Genomic DNA, 19,434 nt, shown 5'->3' with positions numbered 1-19,434 from the left:
GATTGGCGTTCCTCTTCAGACTTAGCTGTGATCCGCAAATAGCCTGCGATGATGGCACGACAAATAGTGGAAGTATATTGTCATTTAACAGCAAATAGGAAATCGGATCACACCTTCACCAAGCAACACGATGTCAAAATGTCCCCTGATCGGGGTGAGAAGTCGACTGAACTCACCCAGCCACGTGGCGATGAGCACGCTGTCGATGCCCTCGATGGGGTCGCAGATGCGAGACACCACGGGGTGAACCTGCTGGGCCAGGTAGTACTGGTTGTCCAGGCTGAGCCCCTCCTGCTTCTGAAGCTGCTCCAGGGCGTAGGCCCGCTGGCTGGCCGCCAGCGTGGAGCCGTCCTGGGGCCAGGAAGAGGAATCGGACGAGATAAAGAGTTAAAAAGCCACTATTAAAGCCCACCGTTTTGATATCTACGTCAGTGTTCTGCGCACCTTGCAGATGAGGTAGGAGATGGTGTCCCCAGCTTTGACCCGGCGACCCCCCTGGGAGTTGATCCACAGAGCCACGTGGACGTGAGGGAGACTCTTCTTATCCGGGTAGTCCTGAGGGTCTTTAGTTAGTGCCTGAAAAACAGGAAGATCAGCAAGACAATGGAGCAATGAGGAAGCAGAAAGTAATTTATATTTTGAAAAATAAACATCATTTGGGACAATAGACTTTACATTTCATGCAAAGGAGCATTTAGAAGAGTTTACATTGTATTATTTATAAAAAAAGATGGTTCACGTGAATAAACATATACATGTAAATTACAATATAATTATAGCCACGGTTAATTTCCATTTACAGTCGTTTGACAGACGAATAAAAAACACACAACAGCAGCAGCAGCAGCAGCAGGGGGAGACGGAAGTGCAAATTAATGGAAGGCAGTATGGTTTCAGTTAATGTATGCTTCATTCTCATCATACAGGTCATTCAGGCATCAATGAGACGAGCCATCATAAAAAAAAAAAACCCACTGACCTTTGACATAAGCTGCTTGATTTTACAGCTGGATTCTCACCTTGTGTATCTCGTAATGGCTGAGCGGAATGTCTCCGCTGGCGACCTTCTCGCCAACCTCGATCAGGTGTTTCTGGATGTTTTCCACGATGGCGTCGCGACTCTGATCGGACAAGATCTGACCGATCACATAGCTGCCGGAAGGGAAAGAGAACGCATGTAACGTTTGGAAGCGTCACCGCTCATTACGTTCAGTCCCACGGAGAGAGAAGCTAACATGTTTATATGAAACACGGCTTTTACGGCGCTGTAACGGGTTTCAACGACGTACTTGCCACATTCCTTGGCCAGGTCGCACCAATCTCTGCGCACGATGTCCAGACCTTTCAGCTCCTGCTTGACGCTGTACCGCCCGTCGCCCTGCTGCTCCACCACCAGGGCCGCGTATTTCTTCTTCTTCAGCAGCAGAAGTGACTTGAACACGCCGTCGATGTCGATCTCCAGCAGCTTGTACAGCTTGTTTACTTCTGCCTTCACCTGGGAACAAAACAACCGTGTGTGTTCAGTATGAAATGTCAAACGCTGAAACACCTGAAAAGAAATCAAGTAACTTTTAGGCGCCGCGTGTTTCGCTGAACAAAAGAGGCGTGCGGGCCGAAAGAAGAAAAGAAAAGGGAAAGAAAGCACCTTATTGCCAAGTTTGAAGACTTCATCCAGAGCCCTGCTGTTGGTGTTGATCATGATGGAGTCCGTGTCCCCGTAGATGACTTCCAGATTCATCTGAGTCACGAAAAGAAAGAAACGTCATTTGTATCAAATTGGATTAAACAAATGAGAACATTCAGGTGCACATTTCAGACTTTCTGGTGAAAATCTAACGCAATACCCACAAAACTCAAAACATTTTTAAAAGACATGTTCAGCAATGTATTTCACACATGACACACACACACACACACGGAATGTGGCTTGCGGTGGAGAACTCACCTTCTGCACCATGTCTTTGGTGTGCATCAGGATCTGCGGAGCAGAGCGGGACACGACAGTGTGAGCGGAGCCAGTCACACAAAACAATACGCCGCTGCACAGTAAACAAGCAAATCACCCTGAAATAAACAATGATTAAATATTATTTATTGCAAGAGTGTGTGTGTGTGTGTGTGTGTGTGTGTGTGTGTGTAACTGCGTCTGCTCGTGCGTGTGTGCATTCGTGTGGACACAGGAGCGGAGCAGGTGACTTGCTTTTAAATGGGGGATAATTGGCTAAGAGGGCAATTATGAGAGCATGCTGTGACAGGCGTCTTTTCAACCCACACACACTCTTAGCCGGGCAACACACACACACAGACACACACACCTTAATGACTCGTAATGGCCTTTATAACCTGCAGGGTGACTGACGGAGAAATAAGAATTCTGTTAACGCAGGTTGTACACTGTGTGTGTATGTGTGTGTGTGTGTGTGTGTGTGTGTGTAAGAGAGGGAAAGCTCTCTGCAGCAGAGGGATCCTAACAGGTGGGGGCCCAGAGGAGGGGAGGGCCATGTGTGTGTGTGTGTGTGTGTGTGTGGGGGGGGGGGGGGGGGGGGGGGGGGGGCTCCGGTCACTAATCCGGGGGTCGCAGAGACAGAACGCGGTGTGACCTGTCAGCAGCAATCTGCTCCTCAATCAACCGCGGCCGCATATATACACACCCGGACTCACACCGCGCTCCGCGTGGGGACAAGGACGCGGCTATTTCAGAGTGTGAGGAAGGGGCGGGGCCCGGGCTTCCACTCCCTGAAACCAGAGTGGAACGTAAGCATGCTTTATGGGCTGCTACATACCGCTGCACTGGGGGGGGGTTAGTCATTCACAGAACAGCCTCCTCCATTAGGGACTGCAGTCAAGGTCAAGGTCCAGGCACAAACACACATGCACACACACATGCACGCACCCCAAATCTTGGCTGAAGCACCAGTGCAGTGAATTGTTCCGCAAAGCTTTTATGGAGATAAAATGAGAAAAGCGAAAAGGTTTCCAGACGAGGAGGAGGAGGAAGTGAATCTCAGAACAGCTCCGGACCGAGAGCACAGGTGTCACTGAGATTTAATATCAATGGGAATTCTAAGTTCATTTCAGAAACACAAAGGATTTTGTTTTTGTTTCAGAAAACTTTCATTTTCGTCCATTTCCACGGAGACAGAGTTGGAGCATCTTCATAAAGTTGCACCAAGCACATTTTCAGTGATTCTAATCCACCGCTGTGCAAACGGGAAACCAAACCGGAGCAAAGGTTTTCCGTTGTCACTTGAAAACATCGTGGCGTAAACGAGGAGACACCGCGGCCTAATTTATCTTTCCTGAGTCGTATCAATCAAATGAAAATCAATAAACGCAGACAAACGTTCCCCTAAGTTAAAGTGCCGAACAACATATTAACATCCTGAAATCGATCTCTAGTGAAGCTGCTGTATGTTTAGACAGCTTTTCTCCTTCCTCACTCTCCAGACATTCATGCTTCACCGTGATCCTGTCTTTCCCATACAGTCTTTTCTTTAAAGCTTTTCCAACTGTGGATTTTTGGAACTAGAAGTTGGAGTTTTGTGCCTCCTGCTCCCACCAACTCTACACAGAACGGATTAGCTTCAAATTTTCTCTTTCTATCCACTAAAACCAACAAGAGCAGGAGAAAATCTTTGCTTCTTTTCCACGACCTTCGATGCTCGCTTATATTGATAGTTATGTGTAAAAGTGTCACGTGTTATAATTGGCACTGTAACACTAAACCCGAATCGAACAACATTGAAATTGCATACAACTTTTTGACATTATTCTAGAACTAATAACTTCCCTTAACTTCCTAAATCCCTTCAGCGTTTTCTGAAAACAGATTGGCAAAAGTCTTTCACAACTTCTAACAACTTATATCAAACTCGTCTGCTCACAGGAGCAGTGAACTCCTTATCAGCGACGGCATTTTTGCCTTCGACTGTTCAGTTCTGGATCTCAGTCGGGCTTCATGCTTTCTATTCGAGCAGAAACTGGGGCTGGACTCAAATCCAAATATCCGGTGGGTGTTTTGGAATCCAAATAGATGCAAAAAGAAAGGAAAGTGAAACCATCAGTATCTGAAATTCTCCACTGCAGGAAGTAAAACACCTCGTTATAAATGGTCGGCAGGAACATCTGGATTAGATTTACAATCAAACTCTGTCACAAAACACAGTATTTAACGATTTATCAGTTTTAACCTCCGCTCATGTCTTCATATCAGGAGTCTTCTCAAATACTTGAAAAAGGCCTCTCCATTAAACCCAAGATTGTTTTTTCCTTTCATTTCAACCGCCGATGTGTTGAAACGTTCGTGGGATCTCTTGGGGAATATTTCACTCTGTGATAAAACTACAAAAGGAGCGGGGCTGTAAAGTGATCCGGACAGGAATGGCGGCGGGAATGATGGGAGGAAAGAGCCGAGGAGTGATGAACAGGAGGATGTGGGAACGAGAGGCGGAGCTCCGGCGGGCCGGCGAGGTGAGAATGCGCCGATTTAATTGATGTGCGGACTAATTTAAACAGGTTTTCCATTTGCTGTCACTTCCAGCCAGACCGGGAGCTTTGAGGAATGGAGCGTGTGAAAGACAAGTCGTTTGACCATGACGCCGGAATGAGTGTGTGTGTGTGAGCGCACATGCCAGCTTACACACACACTGTGCCGGACCAACGCAAACACACACCCCCGGGGGGGCGAGACAAGTGTGTGTGCGACTTCGCCCCGATGACTGCATCAGTCACCACCGCGCATGCCTTTCATTCTGGGACAAACAACTGAAAAAACCCGACGCAGGGCTTTGAAATGTTCGGCGATTCCTTCATTCCAACTCGTTCCCGTGATAAAAGGTAATTTGGTTAATATTTCAAACTGCGCTCAGTGAAATTACAAAATCAGATTAAAATCTTGCGGTTTCTCCCTCTCGCACAGTAAAACATCACTCCTCTGGCGTTCCTGCCTGGCTCTTTCCTCCTCGGTGTTAATACGCTGTAATTACACCGGACAGTAATTGAGCAGCTCGCTGACGAGCGCTCCTGCAGAGCGAAGGATCAGGGGAGACAATTTGTGGGAAGAATAAGGTGATTTTTAGTTTTTTTTTTTAAAAATTCCTTCATAATCTTCATGCTGAATCATACTTTACGAGCTTGGTGATTCTTCAGGCTAAAGAGACTGAGGAGGGTCAGAGGAACGGGCTCCTCTTCATTTAGGAGGTAAATTTGTCACAATTTAAAAAGTAATCCTCATATTTCTTAAAACAACAGTGAAAACATGCCAATCATAATTGTGGATGTACGTTTCATTTAGGTTTAAAACGCAAACCTATGAGTCAAAAGTGCACCAACAAAGACAGAAGTGGTAAAAAAGGGATTTCAAGTTTCTACAGAAGTAGAGAAGTTACAGGATTTCCTTTTAGTTGCCAGTCACACTGCTGCGTTCAAAAGACCTCTAATCTATCCACTGCATCTTTTATGCCAGCGTCCTCCAACCACTGAGCATAACTGAATACTGGAGAAAATGTAAAAGCTTTATTTTGAAAGTGCACATTTACTTTTCAGTTAGTCTGCGTTGACTTTTATTTTGAAAAACGCATCACTTCCGTCAGCGTTTCTGTCCTGTGCTCAACTTTTTGATGCATCGTAAAGTCCTTGTTAAGGTGTTTTCATCTGCAGAGAAATTGTTTTATAAAATCCGGTCTGTGGTGCAGAAGAGGTTGGGGAGCCCAGTTGTAACTTTTAAGTTGCCAACATCATGCAGAATTATGTAAACATCTTGTTTATTTACTTCCCAACAGTGCATGGAGATGCTTGTTTTCAGATTCACAGCCATCACAAAAACAAAACTCGGAAAACTTTCAGCACTCCGATGATGTCCAGCGGACGGCACGGTTTAATTTTATTACTCAGTTGAAAAAAAACCTTTGTTAAGTAATTTAAATACAGAAGCATCAAACTGTTTTTAATTCATGGGGACACATACAGGCTAACTTATGTACTTTTATGATTTTCCTTTGTTTTAATACTTGCTTATTTTAACATGCAACTACTTAAAATGTCTGAGTATTTTACAAAGTCTCAATGAGAGTCACCTGCATAAATAAAGGTTAAATATTAAGACTGACTTTAAAAATCACAGAACTTTTGAAACACACTTAAATACCCCTCCTGGAGTAGATATTTTCAATTCCCATGAGTGTCAGTTTTTTCACACCAACATAAAAATGTGATGGCTGTTGTCAGATCACATCTGACGCCTTTATGGAGGACAACTGCGGCGGCGCTGATGGAGCGGCCGTCCTTCAATCACGGGCGGACTTCAGCAAGACGCCGTTTGTGTGGCAGCTGTCATCCTCGGTGTGTGTGAGAGTCAATGGTGAAGGGTGCAGAACTGCTGATGCGCTAATAGAAGTGTAATCCATTTTACCGTTTCCGTGAACTTCTTGTTGAGTTTGAAAAGGTGAGGTGAGGTCGGATGTTTGGATTTTATTCAATGTTCATATTCTACGATGTCCCTGTGATTTCATACGTTCTAATTAAAGGAAATGAACCTCTGAAAGCAGGTATCAGGCCCGTGACCTTGTGTCTCGGTGGAAATGCCTCCCTCGACACACCGCAGTGTCTCCTGACGCGTGAATGGGACAGTGGAGAGTGCGAGTGCCGTGAAGAGCCTGCAGTATTTCGACACTCACTCGCGCCGTTTACAGGTGGCATTTTTCCCTTTGCGCGGCCCGTTTTTAAAAGCTAATGTACCCAACAAATCTGCCTCGGGGGTGGAGGGGGGGGGACTTGACGACGCCAGACTTCGGGGGCACCGAGAGATGCAGTTTGGTTAAGTGGTGCCACCATAGTCTCTCCAACACTCAGAGCTGCCAGAAAAATGACAAAAAAAAAAAAAAAAAAAAAAAACCCAGACAACCACAGGAGCACACATCCAGGAGAAATAGCCAATCCTGTCCGACAGACAGAGCAGCTGCGCACACCTGAATCCAGGTTTTCTAAATATTTTTACAAAACCATTTAACACAAACCCGTCAATACTGTTAATATCTTTTTTTCATTTTTTAAATCTCTCCATGTCAGAGCTGCGCTTTTCCAGCGTCGCCGCTCTCGGCTTGGCACAGCTTGTAACCCCCCCCCACCTCTCCATACACTGCTTTTAAAATGTCTTGTGCGCGAGCACGTGCACCTGTGCGCCTCCGCATGGAGCGGTACCCATTAGCTGTGCCTTATTGTACGCTGTCACGCTAATTGATAAGTGGTTCAGCCCTGTTGTGATATTGGCTTTTTCTCCCCCCCTCCTCCCGCCCTCGCCGCTCAGCCTTCTCCGTTAGACTTTTAAATATTTTATTGCCATTTTAACAATTGTAGTCTTCACTCCAATCACCCCTCCTACTCATCAAACCCTTTTGTGTTTTGCCAGGCTCTCATTTTAATATTGGTTGTTATCCATTGTTGTGCAAGTTAATGGGAAATAGTTGATTAAAATTAGTTGCAATTTGTTTAAAAGGGAGATGTTTTGCTTTAAATAAAAAGCAAGGGGCCACTTCTCCGTCACCATTTCTCGATAATACGTGCATTTCTGCATCCCTCCAAGCTTCCTTTAAGCATAAACTTAAATGTTTATTCATGTTGGTGCAGCTGTTCATCAAAGTAACCAGTAGAGGGCAGCACGAGGAGCATGACGTGAGAGAGACAGCAGCTCGGCAACCGTTTGCCGAGTTTAAAGACTCACAGGGTTATCAATTCGATAAATAAACTGAATGATATTTCGTTTTTTACGCATACGGATATCAGCAGAGATTCAGACATTATATGAACACGGCAGACGAGCCGCGGCACGTTAAACCCCGGCGTGGCAGCGGGCCCTCGTAAAGAGAGCCCGGGGCACCGGTGACGATTGTTTTGAAAAGCACTCAGCTGAAAAGCATTTTGGGATGACAGTCGGCCGACTGAAATAGCACCTGTGGAGGAACACACCACTGTCAGAGCCCCCCGGGGGGGTGGGGGGGCAAGTTTGATGTACGCACCACACGTACACAAGGCGCTGGAGTATGCATACACATACACACATTTCCAAAACGCTCCTCACAACACAGAGATGCGTCCAAGATTTATCGTCTCTCGTGCACACACACCCACCAAGAATGAAAATCCCTCTTTCACCAAAATGATTTCACTTGCATACAACACACACATGTGTGCGCACACACACACACACACACACACACACACACACACACACACACACACGCGCACCTGTCCTGGCAGATGCCATAGCTGTGTTCTCATGTCTGCTGCTTGGAAGGTCAATCTGTTGTAAAGCTGCGGTCTGATTTAATACAACCGGCCGAGATCACACACGCCGGCGCTGATTGAAAATAACCCCACAATGACAACAATCCCCCCCTGTTGTCTACTCAATTAAAACGTGGTACTTTAATAGCTGGGAAAGGACGCATCCTGGCACGCGGGCGCCCTCGCCGCGGCCCGGGCAGAGCAGTCACGGGCAAATGCTCCACATGCTGGCGGGCAGATAAGTTATATAGGTGCAGACAAGACGGCAGGGCTCATTAAAAACGTGATATTTGGAATAGAAGTGGACTGACAGGTCAGACAGATGAAGGTTCCTTTGTCATTTATCAGCTTTAACGCCACACATATGTACTGCACACGTCCCGTTAATCTATTCTGAGCCGCATCCTATATAGAACTCCGGCCGTGGAACCGTCTTACAGTCAGAGGTTAATCAATAATTACCGTCCTGGTCTTTATATCAGTATTTAATGTCTGAGGGTCCTGTTTTTTTAACTGTTGTGATTAAAAAAAAAAGAAAAAGAAAAGAAGAAATCAAGTTTTCAACAGACGCAAACTTAAGGATCTCCTTTCATACCGAGTCACCGAAACCATTTTCTAATTATCTACTCATTTGCAGCTCCGTCAGTGTCTCTGGTAAAGACTCCAGCTGTCGGATCAATCCATTATCAATCGTAATCCGCGCCACTGGCCGGGTCTCTCGCGGCCTCATTAGTAGGTGCGACTAAAGAGGCTGCCGGAGTTGTGGGATCGGGTCCTGCCGACCGTCAGCCCTCACAGGCGCGCTCATGTCGCCGAAATAGCAGCGCTGCTCCCATGTGACTATTTGTTAAGTCCACTCCTATCAGGAGTAAAGCCGGCTCTTTAAGAGGGGCCATGGAAACACCGCGGCCCCCATTTGAACAGACGCACACACACACACACACACACACACACACACACACACACACACACACACAGAGCAAGCATCATGTATTCCTGCATCTAATTTGGGGAATTGTAAAAGAGACAGCAGCAGCCGCGATGAGACGCTCAATGAAAGAAATGGTGGCGGCAGTATTTACACACTCACACACACACACGCTCACACGGCCGCAAATGAGACGTGATGGAGCGGTTCAGGTATGCCCAAGTCTAATTCTGGGAAGTGATTTGTGATTCTTGAGACAAGAGGGGGCGATACGGAACTTGAAAGACCGACACCGGGGGGCAACAATATTTACTTAGACTTCATTACAGCCGCCGGCGCACGGCCGTTACGAGGGTTTAACCTAAACCAAACTCTGACCTCCCCGCACCCCCGGCTCTGTTACACAAGCCCCGCTTCCATCCCTCACTCCCGCATGCCATCCAATAATGTCAACTACGAGGCTCCTGTCAGGGCTGTTTTTAAACACAAGGACAGAGACTCAATTACAGCCGAGCGGCTCTCAGGAGTCGGCCTCCATCCTCGGGCCGCCACACCTGCTAGTGTTTGTCAGATTCGCCGGCGCGGTGGAGGAGGGGGGGGGGGGTCAAAGGTCAAACCAATCTGCGATCCGCAACAATCAGCGGCTTCCACTCGGCCCGTGCTGTTAACATCACTCGATTAAGAGAGCATAAACACACGAACACACACGCTCACTCAGTGTTGGGCAAATCTACAAAACAGAATGAATGAAGAATGAAAAATTCCCCTAATTGGTTTTACGCAAAGATGGCTTTTTTTTTTTTCCACTCCATCTATTAGGAAACTCGAAGACATTCAACCAAACTGCCTGCTAAAACTCAACTCTCAAATCTACCAATCGGCAATCGACGGACAACAAACGCAGCGATCAACTTGGTCTGATCACCCGAGCGTGAGCCCGGCCGTCCAATACGTGAAGCTGTGCACCGAACGGCTCTCTGGCCAACATACAAAAGAACCAAAAATAACAGAGGGGTTGAGGGGACATCAATCTGTGGCGGACCCACGGCTGTGTAATCCTAAACCTTCACCTTCCTCTTAATACCCATCATCCCCCCCCCCCCCTTCCCCCTTAATACCCACACATACCAGGACAGAGCAGGGGCCACAACAAATGGTCCCCCCGACAAAGGGCAGAGTTCGGCCAGTAGCACTTGTGCGCGCACACACACACACACACACACACACACACAGAAGACATACCCAAGAAGCACATACATGAGTCAGTGGAGAGATAAGCAGGGGGGGTTTTCCCCTTCTAAGTTGGCAAATTTGAGCAGAAGAGCCCCCGGCCAGGGGTCTGTCAGCCCTCATGCAAAGCCTCATGGGGCTGAGAGAAAGACGGGAGCCGAGCCAATCAATAAATACAGACGGCGTGTGCACATTTCTGGTTTAAACAGATGAAGGGGAGCGCGGGGTGGATTTACACCGCGGACAGAGCGGCGATCAGCCTACGTGTTACAATTATAAAAATAAAAAGCCTCCTAAATCACGACATGAAAGCCGAGTGCAAATGTGACGATTAAAATGGGGGCGGGGGCGCCAACGGCAATGCCCGCAAATACACTGGAAACCCGGCTGTAAACGCCAGCTGGCTTTTCTGGCTCGCCGCAGTCGGAAACTACCGAGAACTACTCTGGCTTAACCATCTTTTAACTTCAAGGCAAACGCAGTTGCACTGTCAATATTTTGTTTTTTGTTTATACGTTCGTGGTTGTGAGCGGATCGGGGTCAAGTGAGCGAAGAACGCACAGCTCCCTCAGATTTAACTTCAGTCGACCCAGAGAAGACTATTTTAACACGAAACAAAAGCACAACAAAAGAAGAACTGTCAGGCGTTTAGAGATTTGATGGATTTAACTTTTTTTTTTTCAAGTGCAAATGTAAAAAAAATAAAAAAAATTGCCAATTTCGGAGTGAGGTTGAATCTTCCTCGTCACCTCGTGTTTACACCGGGTCTCCCTGTGTTGTGTTGAAGAAAACACTCAAACGGCAGTATAAATAGAGCCGTCCGGGATCATAGATACAAAGTAAACACAACAGTGCGATCGTGCGAAGTTGGAACCTCTGCTTGGTCAGCAAGTGGCGGCTGGAGCAGCGAGCTCAGATCTGACTGGTGACCTTTTGATGCGCGTCGTATCGCTCCTCACCGTGTGTCGTGTACTAACGCAGCGGCGGCCGCAGAAACCTCGCTCGTCTGCTGGTCCGTCAACACACCGGGTCACTAAAGGAAGTCCAAACACCCCATCAGCCCGGTTTAAAAGAGATTTCCAAGTAAACGAAACTCTTGTTACCTTTATTATACCTTATATTTAGATCAAGTGACGCTTCAACATTATTGAAAAACAAAAAATAATGATGGAAAACCTTAAAATCTAGTTATTTTATCGATTCTATAAGAACAAAGCAAACTTTATTCATAATGCCTGTGATTATTTGTCGTTTCCTTTATTTTACAGCCAACATTTTCATGTTTCGTTTATTCAATGTGATTCAATGTCAATTTTCTTTTTATTGTCCATGGGTATTTCTTTATTATTTTTTTTTTTTTGTGGATTAGGACAAAACAAGAAGTTTGAGGCTTTAGGGCAGCATTAGCTGGTATTTCTCAAGATTTTTTTTTGACATTTCAAAGACCAAACAAACCGAGCAATTAACTGAGGAAATAATCAACGGACTGGGTGAAATAAAAAAAACTAAGAGTTGGCTGCAGCTCACATAATATAAAACTCATTCAAAAAAAAAAAATAAATAAATAAAAATTAAAAATGAGATATATAGCTGTCTCAGCACTTAATATTCAGATAAATAATTTAAAATATGTTATAACAACAACAATAAATGAAGTTTTTTTTTTAAGACTAGGAAAAATAAAAAAGCATGAAAATAAATATTTATTTATTTTTATTAAAATAAACCTTCAGATTTCAGGAGATTGAGAATGATGGGTTCTCATCTTAACAAAGATGAGAACATAAAATAAGTATAAAAGGTGCAACAATTACCGGATTATATACACGGACCGATCGCCCTCACTTGCCCTTAATACTTTTGTTGCAGTTTTGAATATTTTAATATGATCAAGTTTTTCCATTCCAGTTCAATATTCTTACAGCCACTGTCGGTTCTCTGTCGGCCGGTCCTTTATTTATTCATGTCTAACCAGGTTTGTGCAAAAACATATCTGTGGCATGAAGGTGATAACATAGTCAGTTTTAGCTTTTATTTTGAAAATCCTTACAATCTAATTTAGTTTTCATCACATTTAAGCTTCAGTTTAATTCTTCCTAAGAAAAACACCACATCAGAATAAAAGCAAAGCAAGGCGACAGCTGCATCTCCGTGGATTTTGTAGTCTTAGCTAAAGTTGAGTTCAGACTTCAATCGGAACCTTGTGTACGTGTGCAGTTAACGCTCTTCGTCTGCCTCCTCTAGGCCATCTGAAAGTAGTTAACAGGACCTGAACCTGTAGTGCACCACTGTAGATAATGAAAAAGTGGCCTACTTTTTCAGTGTGAGACCGGCGATGCTCCCGGGATTAAGTGAAGCAGGCGGGAGGTAAAACGTAATTAACCCGTCCGCCTCTGCCGGTCGACAGATACGAGCATTTAGAGCGCAGGGGAGAGAGAAACTCCCACCTACGACAGGCAGCGAATCAAATACACAACTTTAACAATGTAGCCCCTGTCAGGCCGACAACGAGCGTGACTGGAGGCACAAATGGACTGACAAAATAACAAACACGCACAGTGAGTTACTGCCCTGCCCTCTATTAGGGAGCACAATGAGTGTGTAAGGGGATCTTAATGAAGGACTCCCCTGAGGCAAGGCCCGGTGTCTCTGTGGAGGACTTGTACTGTTAGAGCTCATTAAATGAACATGAGTACTACCACTGACATGGTGTGTGTGTGTGTGTGTGTGTGTGTGTGTGTGTGTGTGTGTGTGTGTGTGGTGTTCAGTTACAATACCAGCTTTAGCGGTTTATGTCATGCGCTACACATGCTGCTTTGCACCGATTTGTTGAGCGTGCACGCCCTGTCGCGCCACCGTTGTGTGTTGAAAGAAGCCATTATACCGGCAGACTGTACACGGCGAGAGAGTGTGTGAGTGTGTGTGTCTGTGGCATTTTTTGCTACTGGAACAAACTTGCAGTGTCACTGATACCACCTAGTTAGGCCTGAACGATGAAAAGACGAACGCTCAACCGCTTTGATTAAAGGACATGAGGAGGAAGAGGAAGAGGTGATGATGATGAGAGATTTTGACAGAGGATGAAGCCAAAAAAAAAAAAAAAAAAGAAGGAAGGAAAAAGTCAGAAAGAGAAAGTGTGGATAATCAGTGGCGCTTGGTGTCAAATATAATGCAGCAGTGCCCTCTGGTGGCCGATAGGAAAAATGACACACTGATTTATTGTGTTCTGTGAACGCCTCATGGAAAAGGGTCAGACCGCAGTGTTTACAGTGCTGTAAACACACACATGCACACACACTCCCTCTAAAGGGTGCTGTGTTGACGCTTTCCCCAGTGCGACTCACCTCTCGGCCCTTGTGCGTGACCAGAGCGGCGAGCGGCTTGGCGTAGAAGCGGCTGAAGCTGAACCCCAGGCAGCCGTACATGCTGTTGGCCGTGAGCTTCAGGGCCTTCTGACGGATGTCGTACTGAAGGATAAGAAGCATTTAGAAAAAAAAAAAAAACTATTAAAACCTCCTGAAGAACCAGACACTGCTGTTTCTTCCTGGTTGATACAGTCCTACAAACCAAGAACATTCAATTCATTACTGTTCAAGTATCCTGATCAAGTATTAACAGAACTGCTCTCATTGTTACTGCGTGTTTTGTGTTTCCTGGTGCGTCGCCGTACCTGCAGGTAGACATCTGGGTTGATGTCCTGCTGCTTCATCAGCTGTTTGACGTGTTTGCGTCGCTCCACCAGCTTTCGGATTTCCTTGGGCAGGATTCCCATCTCCAGGTTGGGATCGGGAATCTCTGGGATCTCCTCCGACTCGTCGTCCTGCTAACAACAGAGACGGGTTGGAAAAGTGCAGTTTCCATCAAAATGTTTGCATGTTCTCCCTGTGCATGCATGGATTCACATGTCTGAAGTTCATCGGGCATAACGCCGCCTCTGCCCAGAGGCAGCTCGGCGCAGACGAAGTCTTTCTACCTCGTTCTTCCTCTTCTTGGAGTTGTACGCCTCCCTCTCAACAGTGGTGAAGCAGATGTTGAACTCCTGAATGATGGACGGATACAGACTGTTGAAGTCCAGCAGCAGGACAAACTTATCGTAGAAACCTAAAACGGAGAGAAGAAGTTTTCAAATGAAAGATGGCATTTCATGAACGGAACACACACAAAGACAAAAACAAAAACACTCACCGACTTTTGGATCCAGCACCAGACCTCCAGCATAAGCAGCTTTCTTCTTCCTTTTGCCTTTACCGGCATCCACATCCTCTTCACCTTCCACCTGGAAGGATCAGAAACAAAAATCAAATGACTGATTCAAAAAAGAAGAGAAATTCCGTCGTTGGTGTATCTGTGTGCGCTCACCAGCTCCAGCTGGGTCTTTCTGAAGGAGGGCTTGTCAGGGACGATGTAGTTTTTGTCGTGGAAGGCGTGAAGCAGCAGAAACTCGTTCCTCTCAGAGCGGCCGCCCATCAGAGTGCGAGACTGAAAGGACGGACCACAACTGTAACCGCTGAAGTCGTTCTAACAGCTGATCAATGATGAAATAAGGGCGGCGCTGTTTTGTGGGGTACCATGACGTTCCCGGCGATGTTGGTGATCTGCAGGGCGAGCGGCAGCACGTTGAGCTCGCACATGATCTGCAGGATCAGCTTGGCGTCCGTCCAGGTCTGCTCCAGCAGGTAGAGCAAGTGAGGGGAGTCGCTGAGACACACACGGAGTTTCAGACAAACTCGGAAAAATGCATTTTTCACAGCAGTCTGAAGATCTGCGTCGTTAAACCGGATTCACCTGTAGAGGTTTCTGATCTCCTCCTGTGGGACGGTGGTCCTCTCCGTCTTCAGCACCTGCGCGGCGAGCTCCGTCAGGTGGTAGCTTTTGCAGCGGATCAGCTCCTTGGCCGAGATCTCCACGTCGCACACCAGGCGGCCGCAGGTGGCGCTCTTCTCCGCAAAGCCGCTGCGACCCTGCGAAACGTTTTCACATTTAGCCAAACATCACATCACAAGAGTCAAACTACAACTTTTCTCTAATGTGTGTTTGTTTGTTTTTTTACCCCTAATTTGGGCATGTTGGCCCTCCTGAGACGTCCGACCTTTGACCAGTGAGGAACCTTACACACGCTGATGCGCTGCAGAAGAACTTCCAGATCGAAGCCGAAGATGTCATGACCCTATTTCAGAAAAAAAACAACAACAACAAGCAAACAAAGAACATCAGTCATGTTTTCTTTGACTCTTATGTATTTACAAAGACCAGTTCAGAACAAACAAGAGGAATTCTGATATTTTCCACCATTATATTTTTCACATTATTTTCCAGGACTGGCAAAGTACGATCTGGTTCCAATGTTTCTTCCAACTATGAATCTAATAATTAACTGATTTTTGGAGACTGATCCACCGGCAGCCCCGGTTTGAGAGTGAAGAAACTCACCACCAGCATGTCGGGGTCGATCTTGTGCATCTTCGCCAGGAAGAAGCCGAGCAGCGTCCGCTCTGTGGCGGCGATCTCCACCTTCCCATTCTGACAAAGAGAGCCTCGTCAGTGTTCTGCAAAGCAGCTGAGATTCACTGCTGTCGACGTAAAATATGCAGTTTATGCTCAACGTCACCCGGTGATTCAAGGACATGTTGAATTTCACACGAGGCGCTTTTGTCACATGAAAAATAAACATCTTCGGTTGAGGTTTTAGAAGCACGTAGATCCTCACCTTCTTCCTCACGGCCTCTTTGAAGTCGTAGGGGAAGATGCAGTCAGCTGGTTTACTGATCACTGGACGAGAGGAAGAGCACAAATATAAGAATTTCTACACACAAACCTACATAAGTATATATAAATGAATAGAAATGTTGCAAAAATATGAAATTCTGTAGAAGCAAACTGTAAGCTGTATAATTAAAAAAAGAACAGTAGAAAACCCACCACAGAAGTGAGTCTGGTAGGGCGGCTGCGGAGCGGCTTTGTCCATGTGGAACTGGTAGTGCACGAGCGCGGCGAGGGACACGATCTGCGGAGCGGAAATCACAGCGGTCACTCTCCGCGCCGTTACCGTTTCGGCGCGTTCCGACAGCGAGTGAGCGAGTGCGGCGGCGGCCTCGCCTCGTTCTGGTGAGTCTTGGGGTTCTGCACCGTCTTCAGGCTGACGGACATGACGGTGAGCGGCGGCGGGGGGAGATCCTTCACCACCGAGACGGAGTCGCTGCGGAGGGCGAGGGCCTCCACCTTACACCAGCTGACCGGCTGGCCCATCAGCTCTGACACACACACACACACAGGCGGGAGAGGCTTGTGAAATAACACTCAGGAGGGCTTTATTGAAGAAATGAGTGTTTGTAGGGATACGTGAACTCACGCGGCGCCTTGATGTCCAGCCAGCAGGGGCCTTTGATCTTCCTGCTGAGGAGGAAGTGCTCCAGACTGGAGGTGTTGGTGCCGAAAATATGGGAGAAGGCCGCCCCCTTGAGGTCAGAGGGCAGAGCTGGAAACTCAGCCTGGAAAAGAAACGCAAACATAAACTCTTCATGGACACCAGAGGAGATTCAGAGCTCCATAATCCATGTGAGGTGTGTGTCCTCACCGAGTATCGGACCTCCAGGTACTCGCACTGACTGGGCACGTCGGGGATCTCGAATGCATAGTTTCTCTCCACTTTCTGCAGTAAAACATGGGAACCCAACGTCAGTGGGGAAAACGGGCAATCCGTTCGAGATGATCTCCCTTCATCCTCACCTTCGACTTGAACTTCATGATCTTGAACTTCTCAGACAGCTCGTTGAACTCGTGGTAGACGTCCATCATCCCCACGGGCGTGTCCGACACCTCTCCTGTCTTCGGGTTTGTTTTCTGTTGAGAAAAGTACAAATTCCCTACTTTTATTTCTTGCACTGTATTGATCCCTTTTTTTCATTTCAGGATGAAAAAGCGAAAGATCCTGCATGTTTATAAATCAGCGCTGGCTTTTGTTCACTACCTCTCCACAGAATCAAATGAAACTTCAGACAAAAACTGATTAAAAGTTTAGTGAAAAACAAATCAAACCTCCTCCGCATCTGGAGCCACTTTAATCTCAGTGGGATTCAAATATGAAAAATGCATTTAATGTCTTCCTACCGAACTGAATCAAAAAAAATGTTGAATATAGCAATGCAGAACTCACGTATTCTCGAGGCAGGAAGTAGATGGTGCGCTCGATGTTCCTGACGGAGACGCAGCAGCTCACGTGAGACTCCGCGGACTCAATCCATACTTTACCGAACAGGTACACCACACCTGGAAGACAGGCGGACGCAAAACATCAGGTCACGCTGTCCAGACCTGCGGGGAATCCACAGCATTACGTCTGACCTGGCTGGTTGTACTGGTCTTCGAAGGCATCCAGCCAGTAGAAGCGGAAAACCTGCTCCCCGTCGGGTCCGTCCACCAGGGGGAGCCGGCTGGAGTCCACCTGGACCTCCGCCCGAGCTTCACTCACTCCGCTCTCCTCCTCTTGTCCCCAGGAGCTCCCGATTCTGCTGGAGCTGCTCAAAGGCAGAGGCAGGAAGATGAATCTCTGCTTCAGGCTCCAGGCGGAGCGACCTGAGCGGACGGAGGACTTACAGGAGGAAGGGGTCCCGCCGCTCGGCTTTGGGCTCGGCTTTCACTGCAGACGCTTTTGCCTCAGGCTCGTCCTTCACTTCAGGTTTCTCCTCCTCCAGGTCGACCTCCATCGGCTCGTCGAAGTCGGCACTGTCGAACGCCAGAGCGGCGCTTTCTGGAAAAAAAAACGCATTGTGGTTACAACAGATGAGCGTGTGTTCTAGTTGAGGAGGGAGAAGAAACCATAAAGAGTTTGTACCGTCATCTTCTTTCAACGCCTCGACTTTCGGCGTCAGCTTTTCTGGAGGAGGTGAGGATGAGGCGGGAGGGCGGGCCGCAGGTTTGGGGGCGGGGTCTGAGGGAGGTGGTCTGATCACTTTAGGCTTTGACCCCAAAGGTGTGGGCGACTCCTGCTGGGCCAATAACACATCGCAATATTTTAGCTTATTATTCATAAACGTTTCCGATCAGTGATCAACAGATGGACGGTGGAGAGGAGGAGACCTTCGGAGCCTGAGGTTTGATGGAGAAAGGATTGATGGGTGATCCCACCGGCTTCTTCTTCTTGAGAGTGACCACTGGAGGAGGAGTCAGAAGACTTGATTTCTGGGAAGAAGAATCACAACAGAATATGGAGGAAAACATATCAAAAAATAAAAAAAGACTTTTTAAAAAGCAGCAGGCTGTTTTCAAGCGTGTAAACCAAAGCTTCAGGTTTGCAAAATGTCAAAACATTTAACAGATTTTTTTCTTCCTTATATTTCTTCTCATTGTGTTCTACTCACTATTTCGTTTTATTCCAGCTAAAAACTTTAATTTCAAGATTTTAGCTTTTATTTGTATTTTCAACACAATTTTATATCAGTATTTCTGACATCTTACCCTCACAAACTGAATATCTCCCTCAGTGCATCTTCTCATTCATTTAATTATTCTTCATCTAACTTTCGAATCACATTTCTCTCCACTCTTGTCTCATGCTGACCATCTCCTCGCTATTATGAAAACTGACTGAAGCACTTGTACCACTTCGCACTGATCGTGCTCCATAAATAGGGAACAGTAGATGACCAAGCCAGAAACAAAAAGCATAAAACTGAAAGTTTCAATCCAAATAAGTTCATACAATCTGACTACACTATACAGTTGCATCCAAAACAATCAGAATACAAAAGTTCATTTTTCTCCTAAATTCATTCAATCAAACTGAAATATTTACATCTTTTCAGAATAAGTTCTTTGATTCAAGACAGTCACGACTAGACTAATTCACAATATTTAAATATTACATCAAATCACATTTGTTTTTAACTGACCTGATTTCAGAAATTACTAAAACTTAGTTGTTAATATGCCGTGAGTGAAGAAATGACTAACAAAACAACATGATGATGTTCGAGATGTGCCGGTACACTGCTGCTGTT

At 46.3% G+C, this 19,434-nt stretch overlaps 1 protein-coding gene across 4 annotated transcripts in view; it reads right to left on the bottom strand.

Annotated features, from left to right (window-relative positions):
* Positions 1-19,434, bottom strand: part of pola1 (polymerase (DNA directed), alpha 1) — a 49,393-nt gene that overhangs the window by 28,168 nt on the left and 1,791 nt on the right. The window contains exons 7-32 of one of the 4 annotated variants that reach the window (XM_030099181.1): positions 18,515-18,616; positions 18,270-18,420; positions 18,032-18,185; positions 17,780-17,955; positions 17,592-17,704; positions 17,165-17,278; positions 17,013-17,087; positions 16,788-16,926; positions 16,535-16,689; positions 16,358-16,442; positions 16,146-16,207; positions 15,869-15,958; positions 15,489-15,605; positions 15,224-15,399; positions 15,007-15,136; positions 14,798-14,917; positions 14,624-14,714; positions 14,412-14,539; positions 14,109-14,261; positions 13,783-13,905; positions 1,946-1,978; positions 1,646-1,738; positions 1,290-1,495; positions 1,020-1,152; positions 445-576; positions 177-351 (exon numbers count right to left, since the gene is read on the bottom strand). In XM_030099181.1, the coding sequence (XP_029955041.1) occupies positions 177-351; positions 445-576; positions 1,020-1,152; positions 1,290-1,495; positions 1,646-1,738; positions 1,946-1,978; positions 13,783-13,905; positions 14,109-14,261; positions 14,412-14,539; positions 14,624-14,714; positions 14,798-14,917; positions 15,007-15,136; positions 15,224-15,399; positions 15,489-15,605; positions 15,869-15,958; positions 16,146-16,207; positions 16,358-16,442; positions 16,535-16,689; positions 16,788-16,926; positions 17,013-17,087; positions 17,165-17,278; positions 17,592-17,704; positions 17,780-17,955; positions 18,032-18,185; positions 18,270-18,420; positions 18,515-18,616 (3,226 nt within the window). The remainder of the gene's footprint in view (positions 1-176; positions 352-444; positions 577-1,019; positions 1,153-1,289; positions 1,496-1,645; positions 1,739-1,945; positions 1,979-13,782; positions 13,906-14,108; positions 14,262-14,411; positions 14,540-14,623; positions 14,715-14,797; positions 14,918-15,006; positions 15,137-15,223; positions 15,400-15,488; positions 15,606-15,868; positions 15,959-16,145; positions 16,208-16,357; positions 16,443-16,534; positions 16,690-16,787; positions 16,927-17,012; positions 17,088-17,164; positions 17,279-17,591; positions 17,705-17,779; positions 17,956-18,031; positions 18,186-18,269; positions 18,421-18,514; positions 18,617-19,434) is intronic. The other 3 variants (XM_030099182.1, XM_030099183.1, XM_030099184.1) reach the window with 3 other exon arrangements.

Source organism: Salarias fasciatus, chromosome 9 (genome assembly GCF_902148845.1).
Source record: "Salarias fasciatus chromosome 9, fSalaFa1.1, whole genome shotgun sequence".
Classification (NCBI taxonomy): Eukaryota; Metazoa; Chordata; class Actinopteri; order Blenniiformes; family Blenniidae; genus Salarias; species Salarias fasciatus.
The sequence above is the reverse complement of the archived record's forward strand: the minus strand, read 5'-3'. Positions and strand labels throughout refer to the sequence as shown.